Source organism: Amblyraja radiata, chromosome 2 (genome assembly GCF_010909765.2).
Source record: "Amblyraja radiata isolate CabotCenter1 chromosome 2, sAmbRad1.1.pri, whole genome shotgun sequence".
NCBI classification, from domain to species: Eukaryota; Metazoa; Chordata; class Chondrichthyes; order Rajiformes; family Rajidae; genus Amblyraja; species Amblyraja radiata.
Genome location: NC_045957.1, coordinates 37,598,575 through 37,623,203, shown reverse-complemented (window position 1 = coordinate 37,623,203; position 24,629 = coordinate 37,598,575). Strand labels below are relative to the sequence as shown.

The 24,629-nt window shown below is 45.5% G+C and overlaps 1 protein-coding gene across 1 annotated transcript in view; it reads right to left on the bottom strand.

Moving 5' to 3' along the window:
• Positions 1-20,844, bottom strand: part of LOC116988451 (mitochondrial poly(A) polymerase) — a 34,423-nt gene extending 13,579 nt beyond the window's left edge. The window contains exons 1-4 of the mRNA XM_033045160.1: positions 20,681-20,844; positions 7,789-8,021; positions 6,383-6,607; positions 1,892-2,103 (exon numbers count right to left, since the gene is read on the bottom strand). Of these exons, the coding sequence (XP_032901051.1) occupies positions 1,892-2,103; positions 6,383-6,607; positions 7,789-8,021; positions 20,681-20,810 (800 nt within the window). The 5' untranslated portion in view covers positions 20,811-20,844. The remainder of the gene's footprint in view (positions 1-1,891; positions 2,104-6,382; positions 6,608-7,788; positions 8,022-20,680) is intronic.
• Between the last annotated feature and the right edge of the window lie 3,785 nt (positions 20,845-24,629).

The following is a 24,629-nucleotide window of genomic DNA, read 5'->3' as shown; positions in this document are numbered from 1 at the left end:
TCTGAGCTGTGAATCAACTGAACACACTGAATGTCTACTGAACTGTGAGTTTGGTGTTTTGTGTGGTTTTATGGTGGTTTCACCCTGCATGAAATGGTATGAAGCTGCATTTGAATTTGGTGGCCTTGGACCCTGCTTGAAGTTGAATAAAACTGCACTGAATTTGGTGGCCTTGCACCCTGCTGAATGTGATATGAAACTGCACTTGTATTTGGTGGCCCTGGATCCAGCTTGAAGTGGTATGAAACTGCACTTGAATTTGGTGGCCTTGCACCCTGCTTGAAATGGTAGGAACATGGATTTGAATTTGGTGGACTTGCACCCTGTTTGAAATGGAATTTCAAGGAATAGTCATGAGTCAACTGCCAGCCCACCAGCCGTGAGTGAGCTGCCAGCAGATCAGGCTTGAGGGACTGAGCTGCCACCCCAAGAACCCATACCAGCACTCCAGAAAGCCCCCCCACTGGCCACCAATATTGGAATTGGTGGAGAGGTGGAATATTGCGTCGGGGGACCAGCCCTCCCGTGTGAACATGGGACCCAACGGGTCCCACTTAGTCTAGTAACCTCATATGTTTCAATAAGATCCCCTCTCATCTTTCTAAACACCAGAGTATGTAAGCCCAGCCGCTCCATTCTCTCAGCATTTGACAGTCCCGCCATCCCGGGAATTAACCTTGTGAACCTACGCTGCACTCCCTCAATAGCAAGAATGTCTCTCTCAATAGCAATACATGTCCAAGTGTCCTTTAAATATGTTATAGTACCTGCCTCAACTACCTTCTGTAGAAACTCGCTCCATTTAACCACCGCCCCCAGAGTGAAGAGATTGCCCCTCTCAGGTTCTTATTAAATCTTACCCCACTCACCTTACACCTATGTCCTCTGGTTCTTATTCCCCTGTTCTCGCTAAAAGACTCAGCGCATTCACCCTATCTATTTCCCTTATGGTGTTGTACACTTCTAAAAGATCTTTTAGAAGCTGCAGGGCCTGTTTCCGTGCTGTATCTCTAAAACTAAAACAGGTGTTAGCTGGAAGAAATATATTAGCTTAGGCATCACTGCTTCTAATCAAGACATTTCTTCCAACTACACAAGAGCAAAGAGAACTTCTAATGAAGTTCTGGCTTGAACATATAGCCATCTGACACAGGTAAGAGTGCCATCACGAAGTCAAGGTCAACATTATAGCAATTGGGTTGACTTCCACTTTAAGTATTTGCAACCCATGAGCTACAATGATAAATCAGTAATCATTACAAATTCATTTTCAAACTTCAGATATAGCTTTCAGAAAGGACACATATAATGATTTACTTACAGTGATCACAATAACAGAGCAACAATTGACTCTCTTCAGTTTAGGAATTAGAGACAGCATGGAAACAAGCCCTTCGGCCCATCGAGTCCACACCGACCAGCAATCACCTCATGCACTAGCACTATCTGACACACTAGGGACAATTTACAATTACTGAAGCCAATTAACCTACAAACCTGTACACTTTTGGAGTGCGGGGAGGAAACCAGAGAAAACCCACGGGATCACAGGGAGAACCTACAAACTCTGTACAGACAGCAACCGTAGTCAAGATCGAACCCAGGTCTGGCGCTGTAAGGCTGCAACTCTACCGCTGCGCCATCGTTAGTTATTTTAGTTATTAGTTCATTAAATTAGAAATTGATTGTCACAAGTTCAAAACAAAAGGGAGGAGTGTATGGGTGGAACAAAATTGTTGATAAATGTAGCTTAATTTGTAATATGCAAACCTGCACCTATTTTGCATGCAAAAAAGCACAGTTACTTACAGTTACATTCAAACATTCAAATGGTAATACCGATAGCTGAAGTAAAACAATGATGCCATTCCTTGTCTTTTGTATTTCTCACCTATTATTGGCAGTGAGGTCACATTGAAATCCTGAAGGCTGATGAGAAAATCGCACCAACGGGCACCTAGCATTGAGTATCTTCTGCATTCCTGTACATCCTGGGGCAAATTGATCAATGCACTCCCCTATCACCGAAAGGATGCTTTGCGTTGCCACCCGCTCTGATGCCACCCTTTTCGTTTGGTACTCCACGGAGAAGGCACCGCCTGGCTAAACAAGAAGAACACTAGTTGGCAAATGGAACTGCTTGTTATTATCCTGCGTAAGAATCATCGATTCAGTTGAGCACACACCGGATGGATCGCATCCTATTGTCGGTACAATCTATAATTTCGATATGATACATGGTGAAAAGGAATCTCCAGGGGAGATTCAGAGGGTGGTGAATCTGTGGAATTCTTTGCCACAGAAGGCTCTGCAGGCCAAGTCAGTGGATATTTTTTAAGGCCGAGATAGATAGATTTTTAATTAGAACAGATGCCAGAGATTATGGGGAGAATGGGGTTAGAAGGGAGAGACAGATCGGCCATGATTGAATGGCAGAGTAGACGATGGGCCGAATGGCCTAATTCTACTCCAATCATTTATGACCTTATGATACGATATGATAGATTTCATATCATATGATGTGCTAGATAGGGCTTTTAAAGATAGTGGAGTCAGGGTAATGGGGAGAAGGCAGGAACGGGGTACTGATTGTGGATGATCAGCCATGATCACATTGAAGGGCTGTATCCTCCCCTCCAAGACAATCTTATTATTTCCACAAATAAATAAAGGTAAGCATCAACTTGATCTTCAATTACAAGTACTTTTATATCTGAACCAATTTGTCTCATAAAAAAACCCCATGAAACACCAACTTAACTCAGGGATAAAACATTATGTGTTGCATGGTATAATATTTATAACAACATTTCAATAATCCTTAACATTTATTGGAAGCAATATCAAAATGGAATTGTATCTATATATGCTAGTTTTGCCGCAAAGATATTTATGAATACAGATAATAATGGAAGGGGGCTTCTATTGCAAGTTAATAGAATTGTACAATATCAAACTGATACATAGGAGTCATACAACATGAAAACAGGTCCTTCAGCTTAACCTGCCTACACTGGCCAACATGTCCCAGCTACACTATTCCCACCTGCCCACGTTGGCCCATATCCTTCCAAACTTGTCCTATCCATGTACTAGCTGTTCTAGTTGTTTCTGTCTAGCTGTTTCTTAAACGTTGGGATAGTCCCAGCCTCAACTACCTGCTCTTGGCAGCTCCTTCCATATACCCATCACCCTTTGTGTGAAAAGGTTATCCCTCAGATTCCTATTAAAAATCTTTTCCCCTTCACTTAATCCTATGTCCTCTGGTCCTCGATACACCTACTCTGGGCAAGATCCAAACATAAAAATTGGGTTCTTTCATCCCATAGATCAGACGCATATTTCCAGCATCTACAGTAAATTATACCATTCATATTGAATGTGAAGACAAGACTTTAATCACGTTGAGTTCTAATGGTGTTAGCCTAAAACATTAACTGGTTTTCTTCCAATAGATGATGCTTAACTGCCCGGGTTCTTCCTGCATTTTTATTTTTATTCAGATTCCAACATCCGCAATTTTATTGGTTTTCCATCCGGAATTTAAGAGAAGCTGTGGAAGCTAAAATGTCAGGAGCACAATGCTAATTCATAGAAATGATGCATCCTATCACATTCTGATCCTATCATATGACATTAATACCCAGGTACGGTATGGTCCCTTCTCCAATTGGGCTATCCGCATACTGTTTAAGGAATCCCTCCGGGATACACCTAATAAATTCTGCCCTATCTAAGCCTTTTGTACTAGGTAAGTCCCAACTAATTTGGGGGAAATTTAAGTCACCCATCACCGGACACGCTAGAGGCAGGAAACATGTTCCCGATGTTGAGGGAGTCCAGAACTAGGGGCCACAGTTTAAGAATAAGGGGTAAGCCATTTAGAAAGGAGACGAGGAAACACCTTTTCTCACAGAGAGTTGTGAGTCTGTGGAATTCTCTGCCTCAGAGGGCGGTGCAGGCCAGTTGTCTGGATACTTTCAAGAGAGAGCTAGATAGGGCTCTTTAAGATAGTGGAGTCAGGGGATATGGGGAGAAGGCAGGAACAGGGTACTGATTGGGGATGATCACCCATGATCACATTGAATGGCGGTGCTGGCTCGAAGGGACGAATGGCCTACTGCTGCACCTATTGTCTATAACCCTGCTGCCTTTGCATCTTTCATTAATCTGTCTACATATCTGTTCCTCTATCACCTGCTGGTTATTGAGAGTATAGTATAATTACAGTATCGAATGAATGCATCATTCTTATTTGGGAGATAACCTATATTGCCTCAAAAGACAATCCCTCTATTATGTCCTGAGTGCCATCCTGGCATTCGCCCTGATTAATAAGCAATCCCACCACCTCTTTCACCTCCCTCTCTATCACAACTGAAAAATCAAAACCCCTGGAAGGTTGAGCTGCCAGTCGTGTCCCTCTCGCAACCAAGTAAAATGTTATAGCCCTGATATCTTTCAGCATATTCCATTTAAAATAAATACAGGTTGGGATGATCATTTTGATGCAAATGTCAGTTTTTACATGTTTTATTATTAACTTTCATCTGTCTCAGTAGTTCACATATGAATCCTGAGTGCAGCTCAATGTAGTACTCAAAAACAGACGACTTATTCAATCAACACGATACTGGATATGGACCAATAATAGAATAGTGAAAGGCTTGGATAGAGTGAATGTGGAGAGGATGTATCCACTAGTGGGAAGTCAAGGACTACAGCTCATAGCCTCAGAATTAAAGGACACTGTTTTAGGAAGGAGATGAGGAGGAATTTCTTTAGTCAGAGGGTGGTGAATCTGTGGAATTCTTTGCCACAGAAGGCTGTGGAGGCAGTCAGTGGATGTATCTAAGGCAGAGATAGATTCTATCTGATAGAAACATATAAAATTCTATCTTATAAAAACATAAAATTCTTAAAGAATTGGACAGTCTAATGCAGGAAAAATGTTCCCGATGTTGGGGGATTCCAGAACCAGGGGTCACAGTTTAAGAATTAGAGGTAGGCCATTTAGGACTGAGATGAGGAAAAACTTCTTCACCCAGAGAGTTGTGAATCTGTGGATTTCTCTGCCACAGAAAGCAGTGGATGCCAATTCATTGGATGCTTTCCATAGTTAGATTTAGCTCTTAGAGCTCACGGGATCAAGGGATATGGGGAAACAAAGCAGGAACGGGGTACTGATTTTAATAGGCAACATTTCGGGCCAAAACTCTTCTTCAGTCTGAAGAAGGGTTTCGGCCCCAAACGTTGCCTATTTCCTTCGCTCCATAGATGCTGCTGCACCCGCTGAGTTTCTCCAGCACTTTTGTCTACCTTCGATTTTCCAGCATCTACAGTTCTTTCTTAAACATATTAAATGGCGGTGTTGGTTCGAAGGGCCGAATGACCTACTCCTGCACCTATTTGTCTAAGTTTCTACGTTTCTCTGATTAGTACGGGCGTCAGAGGTTATGAGGAGAAGGCAGGAGAATAGGGTTCGGAGGGTGAGATAGATCAGCCATGATTGAATGGCGGAGTAGACTTGATGGGCCAAATGGCCTAATTCTGCTCCTATACCTTATGAACTTATGAACAATGCTAGCTATAAAGACCATCATTATACTCCAAAATGATTATAATCCAGTAATCCATGCTGACACTTTGTGGAGAACTGAAAGAAACATACATGTGATGTGAAAGTGATATTTCTCACCAATCAACAATACCACACATCTTTCTATTCCAAAATGCCTTTGGCTCAATTTCATTTAATTCCCTCATTGATCTTTTCTAATATTAAATTTAACGTAAAATCAAATATTAAATGTCAAGTTAATTTTAATAATCTCCCTGTTGGATTGCAACCTTGTCGTGGTCGGGGAGCTTGTGTGTCTCAGTGACCCCTAGAGCTATGTCAGCGGGAGATTTGTCTCCTGTTAGGGTCTCCCATGCTGGATAGGTCGAAGGGTAGAGGCGAGACGAAGAGCAATCCACTGGTCCTCCAGGTTGGAAGTTGAGCACAGGGCTAACAACCCTGTCTCGTAAAACAAATATGTTACGGAAACAGCGACTGAAGGAATCAATATTACTGAGTGGAGGACCTTCGTTGCTGCCCTACATGCCAGGAAGCATAACAGGCAGTAAGTAAGTAATTGTAATAATATTTCCATGTTTCCATACCCCATTTCCCATCAGCTATTAAAAAACTGCAAATGTTTTATTTCCCGTACCTACTCCAAACGGCTCAAGCAGCTGTTACTGTCAAGAATAACATCAGCGGTGTCAACCGTTTGAAATATTATGCTAATGACTAACAACTAACAAGGACATAGACAAATTTTATTTCACATGATTTTCAATGACAGGCATGAAAATCCCATTTCCTGTGTTGAATTACCTTAGTTTTATTTCTTCCACTAATGCCGTCCAGATCCAGAAACATGTCGAGGTCACAGCCCATCTTGCCAAAATTATTTACAGTTGACCCAAAAGGTCTGATCGAACATTCTGGAAAGTAAGCTGCCGCAATTTCATTTAGTAGGGAACACACGAGAAATCGAAGACGTGTATTCTCTTCGGTAAGCTGCATCTCCTCGAGGACCGTGTATAATTGTTCATCTATCTGAGAGAGAAAACACAGTTAACAGTCACTATCTAACTCTCAAGCACAATGCCTTATTTACTGCCCAAATTAAAACAACTCATGAAATGGCTTGTAAATCAAGCTTATGATACACACGAAATGCTGGAGTAACTCAGCGGGACAGGCAGCATCTCTAGAGAGAAGGAATGAGTGATGTTTCAGGTCGAGACCCTTCTTCAGACTGAAATCTCGAACTGAAACGTCATCCATTCATTCTCTTCAGAGATGCTGCCTGGCATGCTGAGTTACTCCAGCATTTTGTGTCTATCTTTGATTTAAACCAGCATCCTTCCTATAAATTAAGCTTGTTTCCCCCCCCTATAACTGAAATGTATAAAGGTTTGGAAGGCAAAATCTGTTACTGATTATTTTCTGCAATAGATTGTGGTGCCAGATCTCCTTTGCACTTTCATCATTACTACTCCATGCCATTAAATCAAAGGATTTAACAGAGGTTTAAATTAAAACATAGTAAAGAACTCAATTCAGGATCTCTAAGCAACGTTGGGGTGGGAGATTGCAACCTTCACGTGGTCCACCCTGTTTCGACTAATGCAATCAACCCGACGTGTACAAACAAATAGATCAAATAGAACAAGTTGACCTACAACTTTAGGCTGTGCACGCCATACGCAAGAAGAAGAAGCAACAAGTTCAAAATTCATCAACTATATCACAACAACAATCAAAATATCCAATTCCATCATATTAGTGGACGGCACGGTGGCGCAGCGATAGAGTTGCTGCCTTACAGCGCGAGACCCGGGTTTGACCCTGAATATGGGCGCTATCGCTACGGAGTTGTACTTTCTCCGTGACCTGCATGTGTTTTCTCCAGGTGTTCTGGTTTCCACCCACACTCCAGAGTTTGTAGGTTAACTGGAACTGATAAAATTGTAAATTATCCCTAGTAAATTGGAGGATAATGTTAGTGTGTGAATTGCTGGTCAGTACAGACATGGAGGGCCAAAGGGCCTGTTTCTGCGCTGTACCTCTAAACTAAACTAAAATTGAACAGGTGGTGGGATGGTCGGCATGGACTCAATATGCCAAAGAGCCTGTTTCCATGATGTTTCTCCAAACTAAACTAAACTGAGCAGGTGAATTTACTTTTCCAAGAGTTTTATTGCCACAACAACATAAATAAAACACCGACTTACACTCTCGGCTCCAGAGATGTTCTGTAAGAGTTCATTAAGAGAGATGACAGACTGTTTAAGCCGAAGCACGGAAGGATGAATGGCAGTCTGCGATCCAAGATGGTTATTCCTCAAATTGAAAAATCTGGATTTGAACGGAACAGCACATTCGTGCTGGAGGCCTGGGATGGTGGAAGCACGTTGGACTGCTTCTATACTTTCCTTACCAGAGAACTCCACCAGTGCATAATGCCCTATGCAACATTAAGGAAAAAATGAATATAAACAGCAATTTATCAGAAAACATTGATAAATCGAGTACCACAGGAATGCTAAACTAATCTTGCTAAAGGCAAGCTTTGTAACATTTCAAAGCATTTACTTTAACCATATTACAAAGGTTGACACAAAAATGCTGGAGTAACTCAGCGGGTCAGGCAGCATCCCTGGAGAAAATGTATGTGGCGTTTCGGTTTGGGACCCTTAATCAGACTGAGGAAGGGTTTCAAAACGAAACGTCATCTATGCGTTTTCTCCAGAGATGCGGCCTGACCTGCTGAGTTCCTCCATCATTGGTGTAAACCAGCATCTGCAGTTCATTTTTATTACATATTACTTAGGTTCTTTGGCTCACCCAGATTGTGTCTTGGAAACCTAAACCTACACTGTTTTATGAACAGTGATAACAGGGATGCTACAAATAAGCTTAATGGTCTGGATTTAGTCAATCATCAGCAGATTAAGTCACTGACATAGAAACATGGGGTCCTTTCACCACCATTTGGTGACTGAATTTGGTTTTACTGGCCAATCTGAGAGTATCCCTGACTCCTTGATATTTGTGCTCCTGCTATTGGGAACAGAATGGCTCTTACTCTTTCAACTCCCCCTCCCATTCCGAATCCGACCATTCTGTCCTGGGCCTCCGCCATTGCCAGAGTAAGGCTCAGCGCAAATTGGAGGAACAACACTTCATATTTCGCTTGGGTAGATTACACCCCAGCGGCATGAACATTGACTTCTCCAATTTCAGGTAGTCCTTGCTTTCTCCCTCCTTCCCCTCCCCTTCCCTGCTCTCCCACAGCCTACTGTCTCCGCCTCTTCCTTTCATTCCCCCCCCCCCCGACATCAGTCTGAAGAAGGGTCTCGACCCGAAACGTCATCTATTCCTTCTCTCCACAGGTGCTGCCTCACCCGCTGAGTTTCTCCAGCATTTTTGTCTACCTTTGGTAAAAAGCAGTGCTCTCGATTGTTATCGAACAGAGGGAACCAAAATTCAAGTGCTTAGCTTCCTGAAAGTGGAGATATGGGCAGACAGGATGACAAAGACAATATTTGGCACACTTGCCTCCATTCGTCAAAGGATTGAGTACAAGGGTTGGGACATTACGTTGCAAGTTAAAGTTTGAATTGTGGCATTAGGCAGGAACTTGCAAGAGTTTATTGGAATTGTTTGTTTGCAGGCTAAAGGAAGTCCGGAAAGTGGGATGCTTTTTAATAGTATGATAGTGAGACTTCATGGTCTGCATGCCCTGTTGGAGTGCAGGACAAGGCAGATTGAAATAGGGAACCTGGGAAAACTAGGGAAATTGAGGCTCTAATCAGGAAAAAAGAAACATGGATCAGGTATAGGCAGCAAGGATCAAGTGTATCCCTGGAGGAGTAAACGAGAAGGAAATCACGTGGGCATAAATGAGGCTTGAGATAGCTCTGGCAGATAAGATTAAGGAGAATCCAATGAGATTTTATGTAAATTAAGTGAAAAGGGTAATTCAAGGAAATGTGGAGCCCACAGCAGTCCATTGTTGGCTGTGGGATAGGTCATAACAAGTTAATACAGACAGTGGAACTCAGCAGGATGATAGTTAAACAAGTACGACGACTAAGGTAGGGATGGATGGAGAGAGAGGGGATGCAAGGGTGTAGATCATGTGCAAACAAATGGGATTAATTTATCTCTGCATTAGGTTTGATCCAGACATTGTGGGCCAAAGGGGCTGTTCCTTTGCTTTACCGTTCTATGTTCTTAATGGCTACAAAGAAAATCTGGGAATAAAAGATCTCCTAAGCCTAACGTTTATGATAGGAAACTTACTGAAGCGTGTTCTGAGAGATAAGAAACACATGCATTTGGAAGAACAAGGGTTGATTTGGGCTTGACAGCATAATTTGTCTGTGGGTGATCATGCCTCACAAATTTAATTAGATATTTTGGAAATGTAGCCAAGACGTTTGAGGAGGGCAGGTCTGTAGAAGCTCTTTATATGGATTTCAGCAAGGCCCCTGTTAAAATTTCACATGGTAGGTTGCTCTGGAAGGTTAGATTGCGTGAAATCCAATCTACATGAGTGGGTTAACATATGACGAGCGTTTGACAGCACTGGGACTGTACTCGCTGGAGTTTAGAAGAATAAGGGGGGATCACATTGAAACGTACATAATAGTAAAAGGTTTGGATAGAGTGGATGTGGAGAGGATGTTTCCACCAGTGGGAGATTCGAGGACTAGAGGTCATAGCGTCAGAATTAAAGGACGTTCTTTTAGGAAGATGTGAATCTGTGGAATTCTTTGCCACAGAAGGCTGTGGAGGTCGTCAATGGGTATTTTTACAGAAGAGATAGATAGATTCTTGATTACTACGGGTGTCAGGGGTTATGCAGAGAAGGCCAGAGAATGGGGAATAAGAGGTAGATCAGCCATGATTGAATGGCGGAGTAGTCTTGATGGGCCAAATGGCCCAATTCTGGTCCTATCACTTACCACCTTGTGATCATGGGAGAGCTAGCTAACTGCCATCATAATTGGTTTCATGGTAGGAAACAGAGGGTTGGTGAAAGGTTATCTTTCAGACTGGTGTGCCTCAGGGATCGGTGTTGGGTCCATTGCTGTTTGTCATCTATACCCATGATTTGGATGAGAATGAAAGATGGAAGAGGAAATTCTTCAAGAGGATGGTGAGTACATGGAACAAGCTCCAAGAGGAAGATGTCGAGACAGGTACAATGACTAAGTTTAAACGTTTTACTTGAATTATGTCTGAATTCGGGAGTATCAGTTACAAGGTGAGGTGTGGACAGTCTTGGATTGTTTTCTTTGGAACGCCGGAGGTTACGGGGAGAGGTGATAGATGAATATAAAATTATGAGAGGCATAGATAGGGTTGACAGTCAGAACTTTTTCCCAGGACGAAAAAAAATAAATACTAGAGGCATAAAATAGGACGTACATGGTAAATGGTAGGGAATTGAAGAATGTAGGTGAACAGAGGGATCTGGGAATAACTGTGCACAGTTCCATGAAAGTGGAATCTCATGTAGATAGGGTGGTAAAGAAAGCTTTTGGTGTGCTGGCCTTTATAAATCAGAGCATTGAGTATAGAAGTTGGGATGTAATGTTAAAATTGTACAAGGCATTGGTGAGGCCAATTCTGGAGTATGGTGTACAATTTTGGTCGCCTAATTATAGGAAGGATGTCAACAAAATAGAGAGAGTACAGAGGAGATTTACTAGAATGTTGCCTGGGTTTCAGCAACTAAGTTACAGAGAAAGGTTGAACAAGTTAGGGCTTTATTCTTTGGAGCGCAGAAGGTTAAGGGGGGACTTGATAGAGGTTTTTAAAATGATGAGAGGGATAGACAGAGTTGACGTGGAAAAGCTTTTCCCACTGAGAGTAGGGAAGATTCAAACAAGGGGACATGACTTGAGAATTAAGGCTTTATGGTTGAGAGGGGCAAAGTTTAAAGGAGATGTGCGGGGTAACTTTATTTTTTTAACACATTGAGGTTGGCGACTGCATGGAACGCGCTTCCAGAGTTGGTGATTGAGGCAGATATGATAGTAGCATTGATTAGACTTTTGGAAGACTATTTGGATATGCAGGGAATGGAGGGATTTGGATTACGTGCACGTAGATAATAGAAGATATTTGCATCATGTTCGGCACAGACATTGTGGGCCGAAGAGCCTGTTCTTGTGCTGCACTGTTCTATGTAAAATATGTTTAAAGAGGTACATGGATAGGAAACATTTTGAGGGATATGGGCAAATACAGGCAAATGAAACTAGCTCAGATAAACAACTTGGTTTACATGGCTGAGTTTGGCCAAAGGGCCTGCTTCCCTGCTGTACAAGTCTATGACTATGGTTCTACAGTAACCCCTATTCTAAAGGTAGTATCAAGGAAGCAATTTTACCTAGTGATAACAATATGCTTTTAATATTTAGATTCTGCTGGACCGCACTTACAAAAGTTTCATAGAAGAAATATTTATTGATCGGTCCATAACTTGCTAAGTAGTTGTAGAATTTCTTCTCAGTGACATTAGGAGGACAGCTAATCAAAATAGTGCGTTCTGCCTGTTCGTGCCTTTCTGCTTGCAATGCTGAGAAGGTCTTTGCGGTAGCTTTGTTAGGTATGTCTGAAAATAAAACGTTGAGAACTGGTCAAAATGAAATCAAGCACACAAAACAACATTTTGGATGAATATTAAAACATGTGGAATAAATTGCACAATGCAAAATGTCAGGTGTTATGGGGAGACGGCAGGAGAATGGGGTTAGGAGGGAGAGATAGATCAACCATGACTGAATGGCATAGACTGATGGGGCCGAATGGCCTAATTCTGCTCCTATAACTTATGAACTTATGAAAATCAACATTTAGATGGACTCTTGCAAGAATCCATTAACAATAAGGTGTGTTCAGGACATATTTAAGGAGGTTGATAGACCGTCAAAAGATTTGGTGAGTTGAGAGCCTGCTGCGTAGAGCTGGTACAGAAAGGATAGACACAAAAAGCAGGAGTAACTCAGCAGGACAGGCAGCATCTCTGGAGAGAAGGATTGGGTGACATCACCCATTCATTCTCACCAGAGGTGCTGCCTGTCCCGTTGAGTTACTCCTGCTTTTTGTGTCTATCTTCGGTTTAAACCAGCATCTGCAGTTCCTTCCTACACACTGGTACAGAGAGGAGGAGGAGGTCAGATAATGTTGAATGGCAGAGCAGCTTGGGTCACCAGGCTTTTATTGAATGGTTTCCTTAGTTAGGGCTTTAATAAGTTAGGCATAGAACAATTCAGCATAGGAACATGCACTGTGCCTACAATGCCCCTACCGAAGACGATGCCAGGTTAAACTAATCTCCTCTGTCTGCACGTGATCCATATCCCTCCATATCCATGTGCCTATCTACAAGCCTATCAAATACCAAGTATCTGCCTCTACCACCATTCTTGACAGCCTGCTTTGAATTGAATTGAATACATTTTATTAGCCAAGTATGTATACATACAAGGAATTTGCCTTGGTGCTTTGCTCGCAAGTAACAACACGATATACAGTAGACAATTAAAAATAAAACATTATAATTCAAACATGTGAAGAATTAAATAAAATACTAGAGCAAAAGGAGGCTACAGACTTTTGGTTATTGAGTAGAGCTACTGCTCGTGGCTGTGGCAGCTTTGACAGTCCGGAGTCGCCTTCCAGAGGGAAGTGATTCAAAGAGTTTGTGGCCAGTGTGAGAGAGGTCAGAGATGATCTTACCCGCTCACTTTCTGGCTCTTGCAGTGTACAGTTCAGTCAACCACCACTCTGTATTTAAAAAAATTGCCTGCATTTAAATTTTGTCCCTCTCACCTTAAAGCTATGCCCTCGTCACCCTCTGATGTTCCAAACTAAACAATCTAAAGGGCCTGTCCCACTTTCATGACCTAAATCAACCTTTTTTACTCGGGACATTTTCATCATGCTGGAAAAACGCCCCGACCTACTTGATGCCACGAGTACCTACGACGAGCATCACGGCCTGCTACGACCTACCTACGACCTTGTGACGACCATGCTGCGAGTCAAGGGCAAACTCGGCAGAGGTCGTGAAAGTGGGACAGGACCTTTAGTTTGTCCAACCTGTCTTTATAGCTAATATCCTCTAATGCAGGCAGAATTCAAGGAAAACTGTTTGGCATACCTTCCAAAGCCTTTGCTTCCTCAGTGTAATGTGGTGATCAGGCCATTTTATAATGCGTTTTTTATAATACATCTACACAAAGTCCTGTAAAAATGTAGAAAAAAAGGAAGTGCAGATGTTGGTTTACACAAAAGGACACAAAGTGCGGGGGTAACTCAATGAGTCAATCAGCATTTCTGGAGAACATGGGCAGGTGATGTTTCGGGCCGAGGCCCTACTTCAGATTGATTTTGTGGATAGGTGACATTTTGGGTTCGGGCCCCTCTTCACACTGATTCCAAGACATGGATTGGCGACGTTTTTCGGTTGACACCTTTCAGACTGATTGAGACGGGATTCTTCTTCAGAAAGTCCTACAATGTTGCAACATGACTTTCTGACTCTTATACTCAATTCCCAATCAATGAAGGGAAGAATACCATACATCTTCTTTACCACTCTATCCAGTTGTGTTGCCACTTTAAGGGAGTCATGGAATGATACAGCGTGGAAACAGGTCCTTCGGCCCAACTTGCCCACACTGGTCAACATGTCCGATCTACACTAGTCCCACCTGCCTGCGTTTGGCCCATATCCTGCCACAGAGGGTAGTCGAGGCCAGTTCATTGGCTATATTTAAGAGGGAGTTAGATGTGCCCCTTGTGGCTAAGGGGATCAGAGGGTATGGAGAGAAGGCAGGTACGGGATACTGAGTTGGATGATCAGCCATGATCATATTGAATGGCGGTGCAGGCTCGAAGGGCCGAATGGCCTACTCCTGCACCTAATTTCTATGTTTCTATCCCTCTAAACCTGTCCTATCCATTTGCCTCTCCAATTGTTTCGTAAACATTGCGATAGTCCCTGCCTCAATTACCTCCCCTGGTAGTTCGTTCCATACACCGACCACCCTTTGTATAAAAAAGGTTACCCCTCTGATTCCTGGTAAATCTTTTCCCCTTCGCCTTAAACCTTTGTCCTCTGGTTTTCGATTCCTCTACTCTGGGCAAGAGTGTGTCAACCGGGTCTATCCCTCTCATGATCTTATACACCTCTATAAGATCACCCCTTATTTTCCTGCGCTCCGCGGAATAGAGCAGCCTGTTCAACCACTCCTTATATCCCAGATCCTCGAGTCCTGGCAACATCCTTATGAATCTTCTCTGTACCCTTTCCAACTTGACATCTTTCCGATAAGATGCTGCTCAGAACTGAACACAATACTCTAAATGCAACCTCACGTCTAGATGTAACGTCTTATATAACTGCAACATGACCTCCCAACTTCTACATTCAATACTCTTACTGAATATGCCAAAAGCCTTTTTGACCACCCTATCTACCTGCAACTCCACCTTCAAGGAACCATGCACCTGCACTCCTAGATCCCTCTGCTCTACAACACTCCCCAGAGCCCTACCATTCACTGTGTTGGTGATACCCATGTTAGACTTTCCAAAATGCAACATCTCACATTTCTCTGTGTTAAATTCTATCAACCATTCCTCAGCCCAACAGCCAAACCGATCAAGATCCTGCTGCAATTTTTGACAAATATCTTCATGGTCAGCAATCTCACCCACTTTTGTATCATCTGCAAACTTGCTAATCTTGCCCTGTATGTTCTCATCCAAATCATTGATATAGATGACAAACAATAACGGGCCGAGCAACGAACCCTGAGACACACCACGAGTAACAGGCCTCCTGTCCGAGAAGCAACCTTTCACCATCACCCTCTGCTTCCTTCCATAAAGCCAAATCTCTATCCATCTAGCTATCTCACCTTGGATCCCATGCGATCTATCCTTCCAGAACAGCCTACCTTATCGAATTCCTTGTTGAAATTCATATACAGGTGCACAACCTTTTATCCGAAGATCTAAATAACGAAAACCTCCGAATAGCGGCCATTTTTTCGGTCCTTGAAGAAAGGTCCTTGAAAACGTTCACCGAGGGCGGCCCGCAGAGGTGACAGCGGAAATTCCGGTCGGTCCTCGAAGAAAGGGGAACTAAATCCCCATTCATAAAAGAGAAGGTGAGGGTATATTGCGCGGGAGGGTTAATAATTGACAATATGCTGCTGCCTGCCCGCTGAGTTAAAAAGTTCCCATGGTAGACTCACGATACACAGTGTATCGAGCAACAGATTGTCGCTCCCTTCAGTTTCACCCCACCTACACCCCTCTGCTTCCCGGCCATGTGTGTGACCCCTTCCCTCCCCTCTCCAGCTCCCCGCCCATTGCACCGGCGCGGGGGCTTTGCACTGTCTTCAAGTCCGCGATGCCAGCAGGACCGTGCCAGTCACCGGAGACGTCAGGACCAACGGGACACCGACCCCCAGGCCCACTGCAAGCACGGAAATCCCAGAGACCCACAGCCAGCAGCAGCCCAGCCCCGTTCCAACTCCAGAGGAACCTGGGTTGCGGATGACGGGGCGCAGCTCGGGGCGTCGTGGGGGCTATCGGGGAGCGGGTTCCTGTTGGTCCTGACGTCTCCGGCCACCTGCCATCCTCCGGGAACTGTACCACCCTTGCAGGAGAGTGGGGTTGTTTGCAGTTGCAGAGGGAGGGGCAAGGGCGGTACAGCTCCCAGTCTCAGCTCCAGTCCAGGGGGGTGGCCGGAGACGTCAGGACCAACGGGACACCGACCCCCAGGCCCACTGCAAGCACGGAGATCCCAGAGACCCACAGCCAGCAGCAACTCCAGCCCAGCCCCGCTCCAACTCCAGAGGAACACGTAGGGGCAGAAGCTGATGGCGTGCAAGGTACGTCTTGTTCTTGGGGTGGCGGATGAGGGGGCGCAGCTCGGGCTGTGGGCAAACTGCCACTTGTCGCCGTAGCGTCCCATGGGGGAGCGGAATCCTCTGGAGTTGGAGGGGGAGGGGGGTATTGTGCTGTTTGATCGCCCCCTGCTATCCCAGGGACAGGGAGACACAGCGGCTTTTTAGACTGATGGGCAATCACTTCCAAAGTTCTGCCCACAGTCAGTACACCTCTCCTACACTGCATTTCATACAAACATTCATTCTGCAATAAAAAACTACATTGAAGACGCAAACTCGCGACCGAGTAACTGCCGGGATCAAGGTGCAAACTCGCGACCTTGCGGATATGAGCCGAGCACTCTACCACTGAGCCAGCCATTAAAATCTACGCTAAAAAATTTCCAGTCCGAAGACCGACAAATTCTGAATTACGAAAAGTGTCTGGTCCCAAGGCTTTCGGATAAAAGGTTGTGCACCTGTATACATCTACAGCTCTGCCCTCAACCTTTTTGGTCAAATCTTCAACAAACTCAGATTTGTGAGACACGACCTCCCATATACAAAATCATGATGACTATCCTGATTTAGCCCGTCTATCTAAATACATGTATCCCTCAGAATACTCTCCAGTTATTTTCCAACTACAGGTGTTAAGCTCACTGGCCTACAGTTCCCAGCCTTTTCCCTGCAGCCTTTCTTGGCACAACATTTGCCACCCTCCAGTCTTCCAGCACCTCTCCTGTATTTAATCACAACTCGCAAATTTCAGCTCAGGCTCCCGCAATTACCTCTCTAATTTCTCAGTGTCCTCGGATATATCAAGTCAAGTTCAAGTCCGAATTTATTGTCACATGCATAAATTAAGGTACAGTGATATTTGAGTTACCATACAGACATATTAAGTGAAAAGCAACAATACACACAGCCACATAAAACAAAGTTTAACATAAACATCCACCACAGCGGAATCTACATTCCTCACTGTGATGGAAGGTAATAAAGTTCAGTCATCTTCTTCCTTGTTCACCTATGGTCGGGACTGATGAACCCTCCGCAATCGCTGCTGCCGACGGTCCGATGCCCTTTCGGGAAGATCGAAACTCCGGCGTCAGGCCTCTTCTTACCGGAGACCACGGGCTTCACAGTGTTAAAGTCCACAGGCCCCGCGGCTGGAGCTCTTTTCACAGGCGATCCTCGGTAAAGGATCGCAGGCTCCACAATGGTAAGTCCACGGCGCCACGCCCGTGGCTTGAAGCGCCAGGCCAACCTTTCCAGATTCCTCCAGGAAAGGCCGCACCACTCCATGTTGTTAGGCCGCAGAGAGGACGGAGATGCGATACGGTGAAAAATCCTGTCTCCATCGAGGTAAGTGATTAAAAAAGGGTTCCCCCGATTCCTCCCCCCCCCCCCACTACATAAAACAAACCAAGAAACACTAAATCATACTTTTAAAACATACAAAACAGGCAGAGGAGTAGCATGCAAGAAATATGTGGAAACAAGATAAATGCCCAATGACCAAGTAAAACGGTAGAGAAAAACATGTCTGTTCCAGGCACGAGAAGAACCGTTACTTTAAACGTGCTGAAGATGAAGTAGGGCAATGGATGTTGGTAACCATGGATGTTGGTAGCCATGGCCCTTACGCGGTTTTTTTACTGCCGGCAACTGTCACAGTTGTAGCAGGTCGCCGAGAATGCGGCAACTGGACCCCCCCCGACAATGTCTACAACAACCTACCACCTAGTCGATGTCAAGCTACGGCATGCTACCGACAACCGGCGACCCAATCGTCGCGACTTAGGACATCCATCTCCGACCACACCTACGACAACCTACCACCATGCAGGCGACAATCTATGACAACCAAAGTCAACCTACGTCCACCCGCGTCAAGCAATAACCCCGTCAGCGACAACCGAAGACAATTCAGTCGCCGGTATCTGTCGCCGATTGACGTAGGTAGTCGCCAATGGCATTCACCGAAGTCAGTACCCGGCGACAACCAACGTCACTTGGCACCATACTGGCAACAACCTTCAACACCTACGACAGGAGAAGACAGGCAACGTCAAGCCCGCTGTCGCCAAAAGGTTTTGAACATTTCAAAATCCAGCGGCGACAAGAAAAAAGTTACGACACTTGAGGAGACAACTAACAATACATGCGTCACCCCGCGACCATGTGCCGACAGCCTACTTTCCGGACTTCCTTAAGGCTTTTGATAAGGACGCTCACGGTAGGCTGATCCAAAAGTTTAAGAAGTACGGGATTCATGATGATTTGGGTGGGTGGATTCAGAACTAGCTTTTTTTATAGATGGCAAGATGGTTGTGGAGGTCTGTGACCAGTGGAGTTCAGCACGGATCTGTGCTGGGACCTCTGCTGTTTGTGATATATATAAATGGCCTAGACGGAAATTTAGATGGATTGGTGAGTAAGTTTGTTGATGACACCAAAATTGGATGACTTGCAGACAGTGAGGAAGGCTGTCAGAAGATACAGCAGGATATTATCAGCAACTGAAATGGGCAAAGAAATAAATGGCAGGTGGAGTTTAACCCGCGAAACTCTGAGGTGTTGCATTTTGGTGGTTGAATGTAAGGAGAGGGTCTACAGTTAATGGCATTGATGATCAGAGGAATTTAGGAGTCCAATATTATAGCTCACGAAAGATGGCAGCACAAGTAGATAGTGTGATAAAGAAGGCAGACGTATGCTTGCTTTCATTGCAAGGGAGATTGACTATAAGTGTCAGGATGTCATGATGCAGCTCTATAGGACCAGTAGGCCACATTTGGAGTATTGCATGCAGTTCTGGGTGTCCCTTGACAGGAACGATATGGAGGATTTGGAAAGAGTGCAAAGGAGGTTTACCAGAATGCTGCCTGGATTTTTTTTTCTCTGGTGCATTGCAGGATGGAGGGGAGACATAATAGAAGTATATAAAATTATGAGAGGTATAGATATGGTAGACAGTCAGTATCTTTTTACCAGAGTGGAAATGTCCACACTGGAGGGCATAGGTGAGAGAGAAAATTTAATTGAACTGTGCGGGGCAAGTTTTTCTTACACAGAAGTTGGTGGGTGCCTGGAACGCATTGCCAGGTGTGGTGGTGGAGGCAGATACGATAGTGATGTTTAAGAGACTTTTAGATAGGCACATGGAAGTTTAGGGAATAGAGGGATTTGGCTCATGTGCAAGCAGATGTGATCAGTTCAGCTAGGCATCATGTTCGGCATAAGCAGTTGGACCGTGGAATGACAAATGGAATTTATTTCAAATAGTGTGAGGTGTTACATTTTAGGAAATCAAACCAGGGTAAGACTTTCACAGTGAAAGGTAGAGTCCTGGAGACTGTTGTAGAACATAGGGACCGAGGTTCACAAGTACATCATTTGCTAAAACTAGTGTTGTAGACAGACAGGCTGGTGAAGGTGGTTTTTGGCATGCTTGCCTTCATCAGTAAAGGCATTGAGTATAGAGTTGGGTCACAAAGAACCGCAGATGCTCGAATCTTGAGCAAAAGCATTGGAGGAACGCAGCGGATCAGGCAGCAACTGTGAAGGGAATGGACAGACAAAACTTTAGGGTGAGTCTCTTCTTCAAACTTAAAGTTGGGACATCATGATGCACCAGCACAAAACGTTGGTAAGGCCACACTTTGATATTCATAGGTAGACAAAAATTGCTGGAGAAACTCAGCGGGTGAGGCACTTTGATATTCAGAAGGGTTTCGGCTCCTTCGCTCCATAGATGCTGCTGCACCCGCTGAGTTTCTTCAGCATTTTTGTGTAACTTTGATATTCATGTTCTGTTTTGGTCAATCAGCTGGAGAGAAGATGTCATTAAACTGGGAAGAGTTCAGGAAACTTTACAAGGATGTTGCCAGATCTCAAGGAACTGATATTGGGCAGGTGGGACTTTACTCATTGGACTGGAGCATTGTGAGTGCGACTGCATTACTTGACCTTTCCCAAACCGATGCCCGGCCGGCCTGCCTGCCTGTCCGTCTTATTGTTCACCAGTGGTCTGAGTTAGACTCCGTGTCCTTTGTGCTGTGCAGAGCGGGCGGGCGGGCGCGGGCCGTTCCCCAGCAACCGCCTCCCGGTCCATGTAGAGGCCGCAGGCGGACCGGACCGACGTGACCGAGGCGGTCCCAGCAACTCCCCCCCCCCCGCGGGATTTCACCATCACCTGGCTCCTCGCTGCCATCCGCAACCGGTGCCGCCCCGACCGAGCTGCCGGAGCTCCTGCTGTGGGGGCGGGGTAACCGCAACTGCCGACCCGCCGCCGCCTGGACTCGGCGCCACACGGAGGCCGCCATCTTGGCCGGTCCGACCGCGCACGCGCGTGACTTGGCCCCGGACTCCGGGTCACCTTCACATGCGCAGTGCACACGCCCGGCACTGCAGTCACCGCACATGCGCAGTGCACACGCCCGGCACTGCAGTCACCGCACATGCGCAGTACACACGCCCGGCACTGTAGTCACCGCACATGCGCAGTGCAGCCCAGTCAGAGGACTCTGGAGTTGCTCAGCTGTTATCAGGCAACTGAATCATCCTCCCACAACCAGAGAGCAGTTCTCATCTAGCTCATTGGTGACCCTTGGACTATCTTTGATCGGACTTTGCTGGCTTTACCTTGCACTAAACATTATTCCCATCTCATGTATCTATACACCAAATGGCTCGATTGTAATCATGTATTGTTTTAGAGATACAGCGTGGAAACAGGCCGTTTGGCCCAGCGAGTCCGCACCGACCAGCGATCCCCGCACCTTAACACTACCCTGCACACACGAGGGACAATTTTACCGAGCCCTACAAACCTGTACATCTTTGGAGTGTGGGAGGAAACTGAAGATCAAGGAGAAACCCCACGCAGGTTACGGGGAGAACGTACAAACTCTGTACAGACAAGCACCCGTAGTCGGGATCGAACCCGGGTCTCCAGCACTGTAACGGCTCTACCGCTGCGCCACCATGCCGAACTTGTCTTTCTGCTGACTGGTTAGCATGCAACAAAAGCTTTTCACTCCGTACACGTGATTAACTGAATAAACTGAACTGAACTGAAACACCAGCCACGTGCAGCAATCCAGTCACTGGACACTGGCCATCACTGGCTCAGCAGTCTAGAACATTGAAGATAGAAACAAAAAGCTGGAGTAACTCAGCAGGACAGGCAGCATCTCTGGAGAGAAGGGAATAGGTGACGTTCCGGGTCGAGACCCTCTTCAGACTTAGTCAGATGACAGGGAGCCTAATATGGAAGGGTAAGGTGTGAAAAGGACAGATCAAAGCTGACAACGAGGCATACAAACAGTAAAATTAATCAGGGGGACAGTGAAACTAGTCAGAGAACGAGGGTGAGGGAGGGAAGGAGAGAGAGGGATAGCAAAGGTTACTTGAAGTTAGTGAAATCAATATTCATACCGCTGGGGTGTAAGCTGCCCAAGCGAAATATGAGATGCTGTTCCTCCATTTTGCGCTGGACCTCACTCTGACAATGGAGGAGGCCCAGGACAGAAAGGTCAGTGGGGGAATGGGAGGGGGAGTTAAAGTGTTTGGCAACCGGGAGTTCTGCGTTGATGTGATGTGCAGAGGGATCTTGGAGTCCCAAGTTCCCAACACAAGTAGATAGGGTGGTGAAAGAGGCATATGGAATGCTTGCCTTCATTGCGAGGGTCATTGTGTACAAGAGTCAGTAAGTCGTAATGCTGCTCTATCCGACCTTGTTTGGGCCACATTTGGAATATTGCGTGCAGTTCCAGTTGCACGTTTACAGGAAAGATGTGGAAGCTTTGGAGAGGATGCAGAGGAGGTTTACCAGACTTTATATAACATTATGAGAGGCATAGATAGGGTAGACAGATAGATAGTGGAAAGGTAGAGAGGGTCCCTGGTTGAAATGTCTAACACTGGAAGGCATAGCTGCAAGATAAGAGGGGGAGAGGTTAATGGAGATGTGCGGGACAGGTTTTTCACACAGAGATTAGGGGGGGCCTTGATCGCATTGCCAGGGATGATGGTGGAGGCAGATACGATAGTGGCATTTAAGATAGGCACATGGATGTGCATGGAATAGAGGGATATGGTTCATGTGTAGGCAGATGAGATCAGTTCAGCTAAGCATCATGTTCGGCACAAACATTGCTATGTTGTACTGACTATGTTCTAATCCTTCACCAAAAACAAGGAAACATAACTATAATCATAATCATAATAATACATTCTTAGCCAAGTTTGTTTTGCAACATCCGAGGAATTTCATTTGCCATACAGGCATACCAATAAAAAGCAACAGAACACACAAAATCCATTTTAACATAACATCCACCACAGTGACTCCTCCACATTCCTCACTGTGATGGAAGGCGAAAAAAAGTTCAATCTCTCCCCTTTTTGTCCTCCAGCGGTCGGGGGCCTTGAGCCTTCCGTTGACGGGACGATCTTACTCCCTTCTTTGATCTGAGGATTAACAAAATAATAGAGGGAAAGGATATCCCAGCAAAGAAAGTATCAGAATGTCTTCAAGGTGGGCATTTCTTCAACAGAAGTGGCAAAGAATCTATCAGTTATCAAAATGCATTAGGGAGATGCATACTGCCTCCTGGACCCCCTCCCCATCACTGAATTCTATTTCTATCCATCTCTCTCTCTGTTTACATTCACCTACTTCACACATGTTTCACCTACGGCCTCTTCCCCCCCCACCTCCCCCAACACCCTATTTAGTACTGATTTTGTCTGCCATTCTGTGCCATAGAGTTATGCTGCACGGAAACTGACCCAACTCGTTTGTGCCAGCCAACATGACCCATTTAATCTCATCCCATATACCCAAGTTTGGCCCAAATCTCTCTAACCCTTAAGTATCCATGTACCTGTCCAAATGTCTTTCAAATGCTGTATAGTATCTGCCTCAACTACCTGCCTCCTCTGGCAGCTCATTAAATATGCCTCCGGCCTTTGTGAGAGAGTTGCCTCTCAGGTTCATATTAAATCATGCCCCTCTCACCCTGAACTAGGGTTGCCAACTTTCTCACTCCCAAATAAGGGACAGAAGGTCAAAATACGGGACAAATTCCCGACGGCAATTCATTGACCGACTCGGCCATGGCTGGGTGAATGATGAGTTGGCCCGGGTGCTGGACTGCACACAAAGCCCAGCCGGCAGGCCAGCTGAGGAGTTTTGGCCCGGGCCGCGCGATGTCGAGCGTAAAGTCCAGCGCCCCATCCAACTCATGAACCGATGATCGGCCATGAGAAGGAGGGGTGGTGGTGTTGGCGGTAAGCGAAGGTCCAAAGGTCGGACGGCTGGCCGGGCTGCCGACCGACGGGGCCACGGGCGAGGCGCTGCTGCTGCTGCACTCCATGGGCTGCACTACGTCGGGACAGGTGAGGCGGGGCCGGATACAGCGCTCCGACCGAACAGTCCCCTCGACCCGAGTAGTAGCAGCCAAATACGGGACAAGGGCGGTCCCGTATGGGACAAACCAATTTAGCCCAATATACGGGATGGCCGGGCTAATACGGGACAGTTGGCAACCCTACCCTTAACATATATTCAATTTAGACGTTCGAGATACAGCACGGAAACAGGCCCTTCAGCCCATGCCGTCCAATGATCACCCCATACACTAACTGGACCCAGCACACTGATTCAATTATAAAGGAAGTACATCAGCGCCTCTACTTCCTGAGAAGAATACAGAGATTCGGTATAGTCAGAGAGGATTCTCTTGATCATCTACAGGTGTACAGTAGAGAGCATACTGACTGGTTACATCACAGCCTGGTTCGGCAACTTGAACGCCCAGGAGTGAAGAAGACAGCAAAAAGTGGTGAACACTGCCCAGTCCCTCATGGGCTCTGACCTCCCGACAATCGAAAGGATTTACCGGAGTCGCTGCCTCATAAAGGCAGCCAACATCATCAGAGACCCACACCACCCTGACCACACACTCATTTCACCACTGCCATCGGGAAGAAGGTACAAGAGCCTGAAAACTGTAACGTCCAGGTTCAGGAACAGCTTCCTCCCAACAGCCATTAGGCTATTAAACACAACAACCTCAAATAAGCTCTGAACTACATAGACTATTATTATTATTGAACTATTAATGTTTGTTTTCTTG